Consider the following 15,679-nt stretch of genomic DNA (forward strand, 5'->3'; position numbering starts at 1 on the left):
GGCAGATACTTCAGGAAAGAAGATATAAGGTGTAAAGAGTTAGACGCAAGTATGAAAGATGTATCGAAAAGCATGAGCTTAAAAAAAGGATGTAGAGGAAGCCTGACACATAAGAGGGGACTGTTTACCAGAAAACAGCATTATAAAAGGAATAGTCTGAGTGTAGGAAAAAATTGCAGGGAGTAGCAGACAAGTAGATTGCAAGGGACACAGGAAGAAAAGCAATAGAAGAAAATGAAAACAGACAGGAGGGAGAAAAGGAAGTGAATGTAACATCCATCAAGATTGAGTTTTTCATTTCTTCACCGGGGAACATTTAAAACCAAATTATATTTTATTAAAATGACATACACGAGAAAGGATTGTAAAATTGTCTTTCATTCTGACTGGAAGGTAGCTAATAATGTTAGTAGTTAAAGCAAGGAGAATGGAGTAGAGAGCAATGCTTCTATGGAAAGAATGGTTTAATTTTTGTTTCTGGTTTGCAGGAAAGCTGTTTGCAGGCTTCTCAGAGATTTAGAGTACAAATAATCATAGCAGAGGTGGATCACTGGGTCTGACTGCTGGTGATGATATCAAAGGTATATGATAAACGCAGTTTCTGACAATTACACGGATGATAAAAATAGATCTGTGCTTACATGGTGTTTCTGTTCTCGAATGTAGGCTTAATGTGATAGCATTTTTTTCATTTTGGCTTCTCTTCATCTTGATATGCTGGTATATTTAGGGAGGATATTTTTGCTAGTATATTATTTATGTATGTTTTTGTTACCTTGCAACTCAGAGTTGCTAGCAAGTGCTATATTAAAAAAATTATAAAGCATGTAGTGCAGTATGTGGCTCAGGGAGACAGCTCTAATTCAGTGAGCCTCAAAATTAATTTAATCAAGATCTGAATAACTTTTTCCTATGAAAATATCAGTGCTTTAAATCAGTTTTAGAAAAGTTTGATTAAACTGGAAAATTAACGTTAGTACAATTACATTTCTTTTTGCTCATAAATAGAAATGCTACGTGAGAATCAGGTGCAAGAGATGCTAAAATCTGCAAGTGTATTCCATGACAGTAATGCACATGCTGTCACAGTCACTTGGCATTTTACCTTGTACGCAGGCCAAAGCTGCATTTGGAGTCTTGTGAGCAACAGGACACAGATTGGAAGACTCCAGTCATCATCGCAACCCTGGCTGGCTGGGAGTGTGTCGGTATGGTATGGGGAGGGCCTGTACATGTACTCAGCTCTGTTAGGTGGAGGAAGTGCAGTGTCTGAGCTACAGACTTCCACCATTCACTAAGACGGAGAATGGTATTTTCTTTTTTTTTTTTTTTTTCTAGACTGCTACATTCCATCTAACCTAGAAATGTCATAAATACATCATTTTAATGATGAAGTAATTTAGGCGTTTTCTATTTGAGCTGCTGTACCAGTATGTCTGTTTCAGTTTCGAGAATATTTTTTTCTACCATGATAATCAGATCAGATTGGCTGCTGATATTGGCATAGTTATAGGGTGTGTGTATGTCCTTCTCTATATGGGATAAGTGAATGCATGTGCATATGTGTATACAAATATGTGTGTGTAAAATTAGCATATGTTGGCAATTATGGTGCTACATCAGCATATCCCTCTGTAACAGCTTTTGTTTCTCCTTTAAGAAAATAACTCTACAGCTATAAGACACCTTTACAATGGCAGAGAGGGCCATACTATGACAAACTGCATAATGGTCACAGAAAAGTAGAGAGAATCAAATGAGGTAACCTGCTAAAAGTTCTCATGTGTCTATGATCCAGAACTGCCAGGATGACAGGGAACCAACAAAGAATTGGAAATCTTCTAAACAGAGTCCAGTTTCACTGGCATCGTGAATAATTGGTGGCCTAAATCAAAGGTCTTGAATAGCAGTTGCAAAAGAGAATTGTTTGTTTGAAAAAGACAGAAGCAAGGCTGGGTTACTCTATATTCTGTCCAGGAAGGTTAACTTGCTCGAAGTCTAAGAAGATGGAAGAAGGCTGCATATTGAATATTTCTGGTTAAATATATGGAAGGGTAAGAAGACCTAATACTATTGTTGAGCATATTACAGAACTCTTATTCAAAAGAAGCAGGTGCAGGAAGTAAATACCAAAAGCACCCAAAGTAAAGACACTGATGATCTGATTCCTGCCACTTCCCTGATCTCTAGCTGATAGAGACTGCTATAAGTTTGGAAGTACATAGTTAGTGCTACTCGAGGGATGTACTCATAATTCTGGTAACTCTTGTCTTTCATTCCTAGAAGTCGTACAAGCTAGCTAAATCCAACTCTTCTTCTACATCTATTTCTGATTGCCCATGAATTTAAAGCCTCCTTTCTAATTATCGACATAATTTTTTAAAAATGGTCTTATTTACAACCTATATGTAAACGTACGTTGTTTGTGTAATTGGTTACATGATTTGATCAGTCACCACTCCCAGATATTCTAGCATCTGATGCTTCATGAAATTTCAGACAAATGATAGAAAATTGATAGCACTTTGGTGGGAAAGAGAGATATTGAACACTCCATTACTAAGAACATGTATTATTGGATGTTAAGAGTACATATTCCTCATGAGGACACCAAAACATATTTGGTGCCTAAAATCTCTTCCTGTAATTAGTCCCATGACTGTAGCATATTCTTTCCCAAAAACATCTGGGATAAACTGTGAATTTTATATGTAATTTTGAAATTACATCTCTTTGTTCTGTAATGGATGTTTGTAAAATTTTTGAAATTGACGTTAGACCTGAGTGCAGTTATCATTATAGTTGCAATGCTGTAGGTCACTCCTGCCACAGTCATTCTTATTTTTGCCTGTCAGTCCTTTTCTTTAACCCCTTTCCTTCACTGTCTCCCAGTTAAGTTCTCTTTTCTAAAGATTTAGGGGTAGACTATCAATTTATTTGTGCACAAAACTTGCATCACAGTACTTCCACTGGCAAAGCTGAAAGTTCTCACAATTCTGTTGTGTTTCAGGATTTGTGTTGCTTGGCTTTTTTTTTTATCTTTGGAATAATACAATTTCAAAATGTTTTTCTGTTCTTCAGCTGTCCTTGATACGAGGGCTGTTACTGTGATAAACCGTTGCTAACTTCCACTTGACATACTTTCAAGGGAGAAATAGCACACGGGCTATTTCACTCCTTTCTGTTCTTATTTGGATTTTGAGGTCCTTCCTTCTCACACAGCAAAACTAAATGAGATTCCTCGGCCTTAGCTTGGAATCAAGCTTTCCCTTGTATGCAGGCAGGTATGTGGCACCTTCTTCATTTCTATTCAGTGCAATCCCACTGAACAGGGATTTCCCCATTTCTACTGCCTCAGGTTATGCTGGATGTCAATGATATGTGGCGTGTTTCCTGTGTATCACAGGGAATCATGATAGCAGGCTATCCCACTCCTGAACACTAGAAGGTAAGGAAAAAGACTGAATATAAAAATCATATATTTATTATTTAAAAAAAATATAAAAGAATGTGTAATACTTCTTCAGTACTATTAGGGCTAGAGTTGGTTTTCAATATTTTGGGTGGGTAACACAGAGCTGACTGCTCTCCACTGTGAGAGGTTATCCATCGGGCCACTGGACCATAAAGTTTTACTGCAAAATGAAGGCAGAGTATTGCCAGTGACTGAGAAGCATTATGCACGTTTATGATGCTATATAATATGGTAAGTATTTTAGAGTATGTTTGGAAAAATCTAAAAGGTACCATTTAAGTGATAGCACTGAAGCAATGTGGCTTTACAAGTAAAGGGATACCTAAAATCTGTGTTAAGACACATTAAGAAAGTAGGTTTTCTGTGAAATATGAAGGGGAAATATGTCAGCTCCATGCATTTTAAAGTCAAGCAGATCACCTTATCTGGAGATGGTCCATATAATTCATGCTCCGCTTTCGATCTTCATCAACAGCTCAGAAAAACAAGAGATACTGTTCTTTATTATGAAAACTAGATCCCAAATCTACAGAACCCAGTAGACCTCAAGCTGCATTTTGGGACTGGTACCCATTTCTGCAAAGCAAAAGGGGCAGAAAGAATGCTTGTTATGTCTGCTTTTGTAAAGGTAGCGGGCTTTGTGTTAAGTGATGCAAATAAATATAACAAAGTCACTGAGCTTATTTAACTGACTGTTTCTTACTTGGCAGATTTAACAATGGCACGCTAGAGCAGGATGTACTCCTCAGGAAATGAGGTACATGTTCACTTATGCTATGGTATGGACTGGGGGATCATGAGTATGTTTTGGTTTTAACCTTGCAAGAAATTTCTATGCTAACTGATAAATATTAATATTGCAGTCAGAGTGAACTAGCATGGCTTTACTTCATGTCTAAGTACTAGCCATTTCCTGGCGTAATTTGTTTAGGTGAAGCCTGAGAAGTCCTGTATCAAGCTGTTAAGAAGCAAGTCACGGTTGAAGTATTAGATCACTTCGCCATACCCACAAAAAAAGTATAGCTGTTGCTAAGTATATGTCCTGGAACAGACTTGCTTAGCAAGTAAACGTACTAATTTTTACTTCAGGTTAATACCAAATTGCTAAGAAACTTGCAGTTATGCTGTATACTTGTGGGAGGTGAAGATCTTAGATAATTTGACAGATGCCACTAAGGAAGAGAAAAAAAAAAAAGGGTAGTATCTGCCTTGTGCAGGGATCTGCAACCCCCCGCTAGTGATCCGTGCTTGTTGTTCTCGAACAGAGGGGAAGGCAGGCGGCTGAGTGGAGGGCCAGGATGTCTCCACATGGCACCGCACCACGAGTGCCGTGTCCAGCAGATGCAGATACTTACGCTGTATGCAGAACGCAATAAATCTGCGCGCTGGGACACTTCGAAGTACTCAAAGCCAGTTCCGTGCACAAGTTGCACTCAGCAGTTAAAAGGCTTTGTTCCAGCCCTGACTTTATCACGCCTCTCCCATGCCCGCTCAAAACGCCGTTACTTGTGGGGAAGGAAGCGGTGAGCGCGGGGCTCCGGCGCAGCTCCGCCCGCCCCGCAGCCGTCCTGCGGGCAGGGGTGCGGGTGGCAGGGCCGGGCCGGGCGGGGGCGATGCGCGAGCGGCGCCTCCCCCTGCTCCTGCTGCTGCTGCTCCCCGCGGCCCCCGCTTCTCGCCGCTGCCGCCGGCTCCCCGGGCGCGGACTCCGCGTGCCCGCCCCGCGCCGAGGAGCGGCGCTCCCTGCCGGCGGCGCCCGCGGGCCGGGCTCTCGGCTCCGCGCCCCGGCGGCATGAGCGGCGCGGCCTCGGGGGAGCCGGCCCCGGCCCCGGCGCCGCAGGCACGGGGGGCAGCGGGGGCGGCGGCCGGGGGCGGGGGCGGCGGGGCCGGGGCCGGGGCCGAGCGGCCGCCTGGGGCCGGGCCGGGGCAGGTGCGTGCGCGGGGGGCGCCGCTCGCTGGGCGGCTGGGGCTGGGCTGGGCTCGGCGCGGCTCGGCTGGGCGCCGGCGGAGCGCGGCGCTCGCTCGGCAGCGCTCGTGTTTGCGCATGACCCCTCCCCGCCTGCGCCCTCCCCTCCCCTCCCCGGCGGCGGCGGCGGCGGGGAAGGTTAGGCTCGCACACAGGCGGCTGCTCGGCGGCGGCGGCGACGCAGTGCAGAGGTGCGGGCAGGTTGCGCCGGCCCCGCGCCCCGTCCCTCCCGCGCCCCGCCTGCCTCCGGAGCCCTCGCCCCGCCGGCGGCCTCGTCGCGCCGGTGTCGGGCCGGCCCCCCGGCCATGAGCGCGGCGCTGGGTGTCCCCCCGCCGCGCCGCCTCCCCCGCCGCCCCCGGCGGCTGCCGGGCTCCAGGAAAGTAGCTTGATGAGTGTCCAAAGTAGCAGTGGAAGTTTGGAGGGGCCGCCATCTTGGTCCCGGCTCTCCACGTCCCCACCGAGCCTGCAGGGCTGCTCCGCGGCGGCGGCGGCCTCCCAGCTCCACGGCGCGCCGCCCGGCAGGCCGCCCAAGGAAGGTAACCGGCGCGCCGCGGGGCTGCGCGGGGGGCCCGGCCCTCGGGGAGGGGCCCGGCGACCGCCGCCGGAGGCCGGTCCCGGGCTGGCGGGGAGAGGCGGCGGCGGCGGCGCGGGGTCAGCCCTGGGCCCGGCGGCGCCGCGGGGAGCCTCGGGCGAGCGGGGCCGCGCCGCCCCCGCCCGCCGCCGCCGCTGCTCCTCGGCGCCTCCTCGGTGCCCCTGCGGCCGGCTCCGCTCCCGGCCGTCCTCCCGCGGCGGGCGCTCGCCTCTGCTCCCGCGGCGGCTCTCCTCGGGCGGCCGCTCGCCGCGTCCTCCCCGACAGCGGCTTCCCCTCCTCCTCCTCCTCCTTATCCTCCTCCTCCTCCTCCAGCGGCGCGCCGGAGGTGCTGGTGGATGCGGCCGTTGTTGCTGGATGGAAGGAGTCGGGCACTTTTGGCAGCATGGAGGTGGGGCAGAGAGAGGGACCGAAATCGCAGCGTTTGTCCCTAGCACGAAGACGCCCTCGGGAGCGGCTGCTTTTGCGGCCCGAGGTGACAGGGCACCTTACGGCCACCACGGAATGACTGCAACTTTCTCCTTTCCTCCATCACGTCTTAGATGATAATATTTTTCTCCTCCCTCCCCTGCTCCTCCCCTCTTGTGTTACACCGACAGCCAGAGCGGGGTGTTGTGGGTGTTTGCAGGGAATATCTGTATGAAGGTTACGAGCAAACAAGTCCCCTTTCTATTCCGTTTCGCTTATTGTCTGTTTTTTCCTGCGTGCATTGAGATGGATTGCCACAAGATGTAGCAGTTATACAGCTGGTGAACGGCTCGGAGCTTTCAGCTAAAATAACTACTTGCTGAATGTCGGCTGGTGGCGGAGGAGAACTTTTATACACAGATACTTGCATACTAAACAGTTGTATAATTTTACTTGATTTGCCCCGGTTTAACGAATTCCGTATAGCTTTTCTTCTAACGTCTGCAAAATGTCGCTGCCTAAGCAGGAAACTTGCTAACTTTAAATAGAAATGATAGCGAGAAGGGGGAGTCTTTGTTTTTCAAGTCTTCCTGTAGCTTTTGTTGTTGTTGTTGTTGATAAGCAATTTAAGGACTTGGTAACGGGGATCTGCTATCCTGAAAACGCGTAATGTAGGACGTGGTTCTCCATTTTCCATGCCAGTAGTTGTCAGATTTGTGTCACTCTCTGTCACTTCTGCACACGCTCCTCCAGGTAGATTGACATGAAATGCTCTAGAAAGTACCTGGAGAGGGATTACCGTATATGTTAAAGATGCTGAGTAAAGTGGCAGGCATTTTGTGCTCCTGTGCTCTCGAAAGCTGATGCTCTCAAAAGCAGCCACCGCCAGCTGAATATGCAGTTGATTTTAACTTTATGGAGAGTAGGTTTCATCACTGTCGCAATGCTTGTTATGAATGAGTGTGCATATAATATTCATATAGTGTGCATATGTGAGGTATTTTTGAATGTATTTCAGATGCCTGGCATACAAGCCTGAAATGATTATTGCAGTATTACATACATATACATATATATATATATATATATATATTTGTATTTATGTATAATTTATATATGTTATTTATTCTAAAGAAAACCGGCATTCATTGAGTGTGTTATCTAGGCATGGAAAAACAGTGTTGTGAAATTAATTTTTTAAGGTGACGATGATGATTTTTATTTTTTTCTCACAACTCATGCAGTTGGATTTTCCTGGGCCCGATGGTTTACATCGTGTAGTTCAGATTCAGGGGTTACAGAGTAATGATAGCCCTGGTATGTGCTTGGTATTATAATGTACTTTTATTTGCATAGCGTTCCTGTGTTGTGATGATTATGTGGCAGAGGTAGGTAGTTATGCTTGAGAATCGGTGTAGGCTATCAGCAGTGCTTGGATCTACAATTTCTGTTTAAACTGGCGGGATGTTAGCAGCACACCTTACTTCATTCATATACATGTATTTTACAGTGAAGCATCATGCATGAAAGCAATAGGCCATCAAATAGGGGCATGTCAGTGCGTTCACAGACACTGGCTTGTGTGCATGCAAGAATCATGGCAGACCGAACTAAGGAGCTCACAATGTTTGAAACGCGGTGTGGTGTGTTCATAGGAGTTTGTATGCCCACGTGGTCTGGACTGACGAGCCCTTGCGGTGCTGCCGGAGGTCATGGACATGTCGGCAGTGGTGTGTGAGGCCGTAAGCCTGGGCAAGCTCTGAGCCATGCTCTCGCTGGGTCTGGGGCCTGGTCCTGGTCTTGCTGTTGGATCTGTGGGACCCAGCCCCACTCCTTGACCTCAGGAACACAGGCCTCACCGCTGTGAGGACTTGGTACCTGCCCGCATGGCTCTCACCATCTTCTAAAAATTTATTGAGAACAGAAACCCCCAGCACCCTGATTTAGGAAGTCCTGAAAGCATTCTTTGAGCCACTAATATTGAGAAAGCAGAAACAAACAAACCTCTGACATATATAAAACTGTCACCCAAAGATGTTTTTTTTATTATTGTTGTTGTTTTGTTTTTTAATTGTAAATATAGTACCTTGTCAGTATTGAAAAGGGACTACTTAGGAAATACAGGGTGAAATTAAAGAAAATAATTAATCTCTTCTGAAGTGTGTTACAATATTGTAGCAATACTTCATTATAATTCATCAGGTGTTATCTTCTCATGTCTTGACTTACAGGGGCATCATGGCATAGCTATGCGGATTTGACTTAGGTTTTTGGGGTTTCAAAATGAAAATATTGAACTGGACTTAAGTACAATGGTAGCCATACACTTTTACTATACCAGAACTATCTCATGTTTCCCTCTCCATTCAGTATCTAAATTCCCATAGTTATATCAATTATTTTATATGTCAGTAACTTATATGTGGTATATTTGGTCTCTTGTTCAAAAGCCATACAATATGGGCTATAGGGAATTTACGATAACTGTTTGTTATTTTAAATAACATATGTGATCGGATAGCTAGATCTCGTGCCACATAAGTTTCTTGACTGTTGACTGCTTTGTGGCTGCCTATAAGGAGAGTGCCCATAAGGAGACCAAACTGGTGAGTTGAAGAGCGCTGTTTTGTAAATGGGGGATGACAAGGCAGAGGGAAGAAGTCTGGGGAGGGATGTGTGAGTATCTTGGAATAGTTCCTCTTCAGGGGCTGAGGCAGAGCCCCAGTGACTGGTAGTCAGGCATGGAGCTTTGCAGGTTGTTTTGTGTGCTTCTGACTCTGAAGACTGCTGTTAAAAGCAGAACACCACCAAACACATCTCTGAATTGCCATGGCAGGAACGTGAAGGTGCACTTTTAGAATGTGAACCCAAGTTAACATATGATGACAATAGGGTAAATAACCTCATTATTTATTAAGCACTGTTTGAAGGACTAATGTTGTATGTGTAGCCAACTTTGGTGATAATTATTTCTTAATTTGATTAATGTATAGTATTTGTATTCATTGTTACCTAAAATACGATGGTAGTTGTCCATCTGAGCATAGACATACAGGTTTTTGTTCTTCAAGTTTCCAGCTTAGCAAATGTTTGTAGGTACGGGTTTGTGTCACAAGTGCTTCGTATAGTGATATAGTGTTAGTACATGTGCATGAAACCTACCTTATTATATTAAAACTTGCATGTTTTTTTGTTTTTGTTTTTTATAGTGTAAAAACTCAACTGTTTTATTTCCTTAACCAGTAAGCTCTCAGTAAGTTTGTTTATTGCCGTTTCTTACTGTTTAATTGTAGATGTAGAGCTTTGAGAATCTTACGGATTTGGCCGGTAAATGTGGGAATAAAGAAGAATGGGAGCATTTGCTGTTGAAGGTGATGGGTGTATATCTACATGGCATAAACACATCAATCGTATTTAGGCTGGCTACAGCAGGTGTTGTGTAAGGCTTAATGTTGTTCCACTGGTAATGCACAGATTCTAGCTTGTGATATTACTGCTGTTTCTGTTGCAGATGTGTTTCTTACACTGAGCTAATGCCAAATTCTTACGAGATTTTATAGTGTACCCAAGTGAGAAGTGGAAAAAGACCTTTTTAATATGGGCGCTTGTTTGAATCTGGTTTTCTGAAAGGCAAGTGTTGCAGAGAATAAAGCAAATTAATGTTTGTGTGATTGTTTTGTTTTAATTCTGTTTTAACTTGCCTAGAATGGAGTTTCCCATTAACCTATTCCATTTTAAATGGAGAGAGAATCGATATCTTTAAGGATAGGCTGTATTTATTTGTTATTACCTCCATTCAGATAAGAAGCATGTTATTTCTCTGATTTTTTTCTGTATTTTTTTTCAGCAAGTAAAATTTTTCTTTAGCAAGCTGAAATAAGCTTGCTTCTTTGTAATAATTTTGTTCTGCAGTTATTGTTGTTACTACCTTGGATTTTCTTCTAAATGGTTGTAAAATACTATTTTAAGTGCTCCTGGAAAAGACTGTTGTATGTCCATGGTCAGTGAGCTCTGTTTTACTACCTGAAGAAAGGAGATTATGGAGACATGACTGGCTTAAATAGTTGTCTCTACTTTGTGTGTGTTTGACTGAAGGTGGCATTTTGAAGTACTACTTGTTCCTGATCCAGATTACTCCAACACTAAAAATATTGCCCCCACGCTGAAATTTTTGCACAAGTAAATGCTGGAGTTGAACTTAGTAAATACTATATGTTTATGAAGTAGAATATTTCCTGAACTGTGGCTCCACTAAAACCTAAAAGTATACCAGGGAAAAAGTTTTGTCTTTACAGTCTTTATGAGCTTCTTTTTCATTGGCTTGGTGTGTTTTGGCTGTGGAAGAGGAAGAGGGAAATTAGGGTTGCTGGATTGCTCTAAGTAGAAATTAAAGTTGGGTAGGGGAAGAAAAATAATTACTTTTTCTTTTCTGTTTAGAATGTGTTGGTGGGGCAGTTCCATGGAGGTCCCGATGGTGACTCAAGGGTAGCCGTTAAACAGAAACTGGCCTTCAAAATACAGTCTGTTTTCTCGGGTGGGCTTGTAACTGAAAAACTTCTAATGGTTGCTAAAGATAGCAAGGGACGGGCACTGCACTTCTGTCTTCAGTGTTTAAGGACTGAGTTCTGCAGCAGTGGAGAAGGGCTAGTGAGCATCAGAAAGTATTTTGGATCCATGTCCTTTCGTCTTGACTCAGTCCATATTGAGGTACTCAGTTTGGGGTAGAAGCCCAGGTTCTGTGTCCTTCCTGAGGAGCCTCTTGCTGGAGGTCTTCCTCCTTTCTTTCCTTCCCAAGCAGAGCTTCAGAAGATGCCAGCGGGAAAACCGGGGCAACCAGCCGTTCCCAGGGGCAGACGCGGTAGGTGGCAAAAACGTGAGTGTTTGAAAGCTTTAAAAGAAGAGCAGCCCAAGTGTGCCCCAGGAGCAAGGGCAGGAGGGCTCGGCTGGGGCTGGGCGTGCTGGAGGCTGATGGTGGGCGGCTGCTGGGGTGGGTCCGCGCTGGGAGGGTTGACTGAAATCAGTGATTATATTACTAATTTTAATCATGGCTTAAATCAGCAAGCAGGAAATCCTGATTAAATAATTGTTTTTAATTTTATTTGCATTTGTGCTTAATTATTTTTCCCAAAGAAAAGTTGATTCTAATTGGTCTAATTTGATCACGCTTCTTGCTAGGCGGGGGGGGGGGCGCATCTATATGCGTTTACTTAAGTGGTTACGCAGCCTAGATTCTTGGTGTTTAAGAAACATAATTCCCTATGCTTTAGATAGCTTTTAGCTAACTTTATTAGCTAAATAAAACGAATCCTAATTGTGCTAGATACATAAGAAGAAACAAACACATCCGAGTGCGTTTTGCGTTTAAAGCAGATTAAACAGAAGTGGAATCGTCTGTAGTTTGTGAAATGAGTTAGTTGTTTCTGGCCACTGCGCCTTTCAAGATTTCAAGTTAACTGATCATACCCAGTCGCCGTTCCTTTGTTTGGGAGAGAAATCAAGACTTCTGCTTCCTGAATTGTCGGTTGCTCTTTTGGTTCTGAGCGAACTGGCTGCTGAACTGAAGGAGCTGAGCAGGTGAAAACAGCAGGAGCGGCTGCAGGCCTAGGTTGCTCAGGGCTTTGGCCCTCCCGTCCGGGCTGTGTGTGGGCACCTGCCAGCAGCGTGGTGCTGTCACCGTCACAGCAATAAGGTTTATGCTCTTCACATGTGTTTTTCACCTGTGTGAATTTAATAGGTCATAAACATGAAGCCTCGCCATAAATTACCATTCAAAATTAAGCTGAAATGTTTAACACCAGGGGTTATTTTTAAAATACAGAAATAAGAAAAGTAACACATCCTATACTCCAAAGGCCTTCTTAACTTTAGGTGGGGAGGCTCCGAGGCTGACAAGTATCCTCAAAAGATTTGGAATGAAAGTTAGGGGTGGTTAGATGATTACAAGACTGTGATGGGAATCTGGTAGCTTTGGAATACGGAACTTCATTTACAGGAGCTTTTATGTGAAACTGAACATCAAGGGAGATGGTCGGTATTCCCCCAGGCTGCCTCCACTTGCTGAGAGGTAGCAGCGGGAGCATTAAGAAATGGCTCTTGCCTCATCATATCTGCACAGCTTTAAGTGGGTGGAAACTTAAAGGCCACTGTGCTTTGTAATGTCCTTATGAACAAAGCACTCCGTACTTCAGGGTTTAAGAGATTGGGATGGTGGCAAGAAATTCCAGGGTGCCTTTTAGAGGAAATGAAGCCTGACTGTAATTACTTGGAGATTTGCAAGTACTGCATTCCCTTTCTTTGGACTTCTAATACAGCTATACCTGTAAGAGAAAATGAAGCAAAATGTCTCTTTTGAGGAAGAGCAGGAAATCTTGATGCCTTTAGAGAGAGATCTATTGTATGATACCATGTACGCCTAACCTTTTAGATACTTACCTAGTTTTATGCCTGTACCCTCAGCTCATAACATGTAGATGCTTCAAGCACCGTGTCCTGCAGCTGTGGATTCTGGTAGCTTACGCTTTATTTATTTTTTGGTAAGTCATAGACCTTTTGAATGATATGTATAAGAGCAATAAATTGGAAAGTAATGTTAAACGTACAAGTAAATGTTCTTTTTTTTTTTTTTTTTTTAACTTGTATATGTCTGAAATAATATAATTCAGATCATGGTCCTGGACTTCACTCAATGAGTTTCTGATGCTCTTGGGATCACCTGGATATAATAACAGAGGCATTTCCTGTTTCTTCTTCCACCACTGAATGATGGGAGCTCTTGTTTGTAGGGAGACAGACTCAGGTGATGCCACAAGTAAGATTTCTAGTATGTCTTTCTTGCACCCCTGTGGCTAAGACTGAATAGGCCTGTGCACTGTATACCTGCATTTGATAAATGCTGCTTTGTAGTTAAAACTGCATTCCCATCAGTTCCACAGTTTTGTCCTAAACTTTGCAGCTGTGTTTCAGCCAACGTTTGCAGGTGTTTTTTGTTTGTTTGGTTATTTTTTTTGGTTGGTTGGTTGGTTGGTTTTGTGCCCTAATACCCTTTTTGTAGCTATTTGGGTCCCCAGGGAGATTTCAGTCTTTATTTCTTAGTTTATTCCTAGTGAAGGTGATGGGAGAAGAAGCATCCTTTAATAAGTTGGTGTATTTATTATAAAACAATTGAAAACAAAATCCCCATGTTATTAATAATATGCTTTAACATTAGTAGAACCATGTCTTTTAAAATGAACTTACAGACAATTATAACTAAAGCAATTGTTTAGAAAGTGTAATTTTATTTTGGTTGCTGGAGGTTTTTATTAGCAAATGCTTCTAGTCTTGATGGGTAATGATCTGTTTTTAACAGTTATATTAAAAGTTGTATAAAAAGATGTTACAGAAGTTCTGAAATTTTTTCAAAGTAAAAATTCTTTGGTATCTTTCATAATGTTCCCCATACTTTTCTTTTGCCTTCCTTTTGTGCCTTATCTGAAGAGGAATGGCAGAATTATATGATGGCAACTAATCCTACAGCTGATGTCCTTTGAACTAAACTTTGTGGCTTGGTAGAAAATAATCACGTTTTGTCTTAGTTCAAATACGGTATTGGGAAGATAGTGTTCAACGTTATATGCTGTTCAATGAAGAAATATGTTTCAAGTAACCTCTTTCTTTCCATTCAGCGTTGTGCGTATTGCAGTATGATGTCCCTTATTTAGGATAACTTTTCATTGGAGTAATTGTATCAAAATGCTACATATATTAATGAGATTAATTGCTTATTTATAATACCTTGTGTTCTGTAGTGATTGACCTTTTTAAGATCATTCCCAAAGACCATAAAATCTCCACTTGGATCTTCTGATAATCCAATCCTTTCTGTGCATTGGTCACTGAGAATTAATTGAATAAGAAAACATACGAAGTCCAAGCATATCTTTAGTGTATGAAAGAGTTGTGAAATAAAGCATTTAAAGAGGAAATTTATTGGAAACGAGGTGGTGTAAAATGTGCTTAAATCAGTTGGAAATACAGTAATGCATTTGTCACATAGCATAGTGTCATTGCTAGCACATTCCTTAAATTAACTTTATAACCAGTGCACATTGATCTTCTAGTCATACTTGTTTTTTACCATCTTGTTCTCAGAAAAAGAACTTCAATCATTCTGTCCTAAACCTTGCTCACTTCTGTATTTATTTAAAAAAATATATATTTTTTCAAATGAAAATTCAGTCAAACTCTAAGCTTTAGCCTTTCATGAAAGGTAAATGCAGGAAGGAGTGGGAGAAGTTCAGCATGATGAAGTACCAGCTCAGCTTTCTTCATGTGTGCAATAAAAGGGGGAACAAAAACAGAAAAAACACACAGCAAAACATATTGAAAGCATCAAAACAATGCTGCTTAAACCAAAGTGGGTCATTCTGGAAGGCTCAAAACAAGGAGATTGTGCTAAGTATGTGTATTTATTAGAACTCTGCAAAAGGGTAGTCTTCTCAGTATTTTCACAAGAGATGTGGGTTATGACAAGTCTTCAGTAGATAGCAGAAACTTAGATTTTATGGGAGAGAAAAGATCAAAATGCTTTAAAATGCATCTTTGCTTTCTCAAGATTTTGTCTAATTATTTTTTTCAGGAAAGAATCCCTTCTGTGTGCTTTCACTTTTTTAAGGTGTATCCAGGAAAGTGTCCTACTTTCTTTTCCCAGCCATTTTACCCCTGGTGTGTGCCCTTCACCAGTGAGGTGAGAGCCTGTACTGTAGTGAGAGGATAATCGTGATGATGGCGGTGGTATAGGTGATGTGCCTTCATTAAGTTGTTTTTTGGGTTTAGTTTTGGTGTTGGTGGTTATGGATTATTTTATTGAAATGGGTTGATTAGTACTTATCACTAGGGTTTTGCTTTGTTTTGCCTTTTTTTTTTTTTTTTAAGTTTCTTTTGCAAGTCAGTTATTCCTTGAGCAGGGTGTATTCTGGGGAGTGGTTGGTGTGTCTTTGGTAGATATTTTAGAAACTTTTTGAATATTAGTGTTAAGCTTTAGTTTCAGTAGGTCTATTCATGGTACTGAACTGTATTAAAAAAGTTATCTTGCAAGTTATCCACAAGATCTAACTTTGAATAAAGTGGAGAAATCGTTATTATAGTACCTTTGTATTTAGTATTTTGAAGGCCACCTTAAGGAGTTGGATTTTTGTATTTTAACATTAATATAGGGTGCCAATAGAAGTAATTCCTGAAGATAAGGGTTTAGAATTTTTAAATT

At 42.8% G+C, this 15,679-nt stretch overlaps 1 protein-coding gene across 5 annotated transcripts in view; it reads left to right on the top strand.

Moving 5' to 3' along the window:
• Nucleotides 1-5,564: 5,564 nt before the first annotated feature.
• The window catches only part of TLK1 (tousled like kinase 1), a 65,453-nt gene continuing 55,338 nt past the window's right edge, over nt 5,565-15,679 (top strand). Inside the window, exons 1-2 of one of the 5 annotated variants that reach the window (XM_082763514.1) lie at nt 12,892-12,968; nt 13,098-13,243. In XM_082763514.1, the coding sequence (XP_082619640.1) occupies nt 13,195-13,243 (49 nt within the window). In that variant the 5' untranslated portion in view covers nt 12,892-12,968; nt 13,098-13,194. Of the gene's footprint in view, nt 5,975-12,891; nt 12,969-13,011; nt 13,244-15,055; nt 15,161-15,679 lie in introns of those variants that run through there. The other 4 variants (XM_082763513.1, XM_082763516.1, XM_082763515.1 and 1 more) reach the window with 4 other exon arrangements.

Source organism: Aythya marila (assembly GCF_965140915.1).
Source record: "Aythya marila genome assembly, chromosome: 6".
In the NCBI taxonomy this organism is placed as follows: domain Eukaryota; kingdom Metazoa; phylum Chordata; class Aves; order Anseriformes; family Anatidae; genus Aythya; species Aythya marila.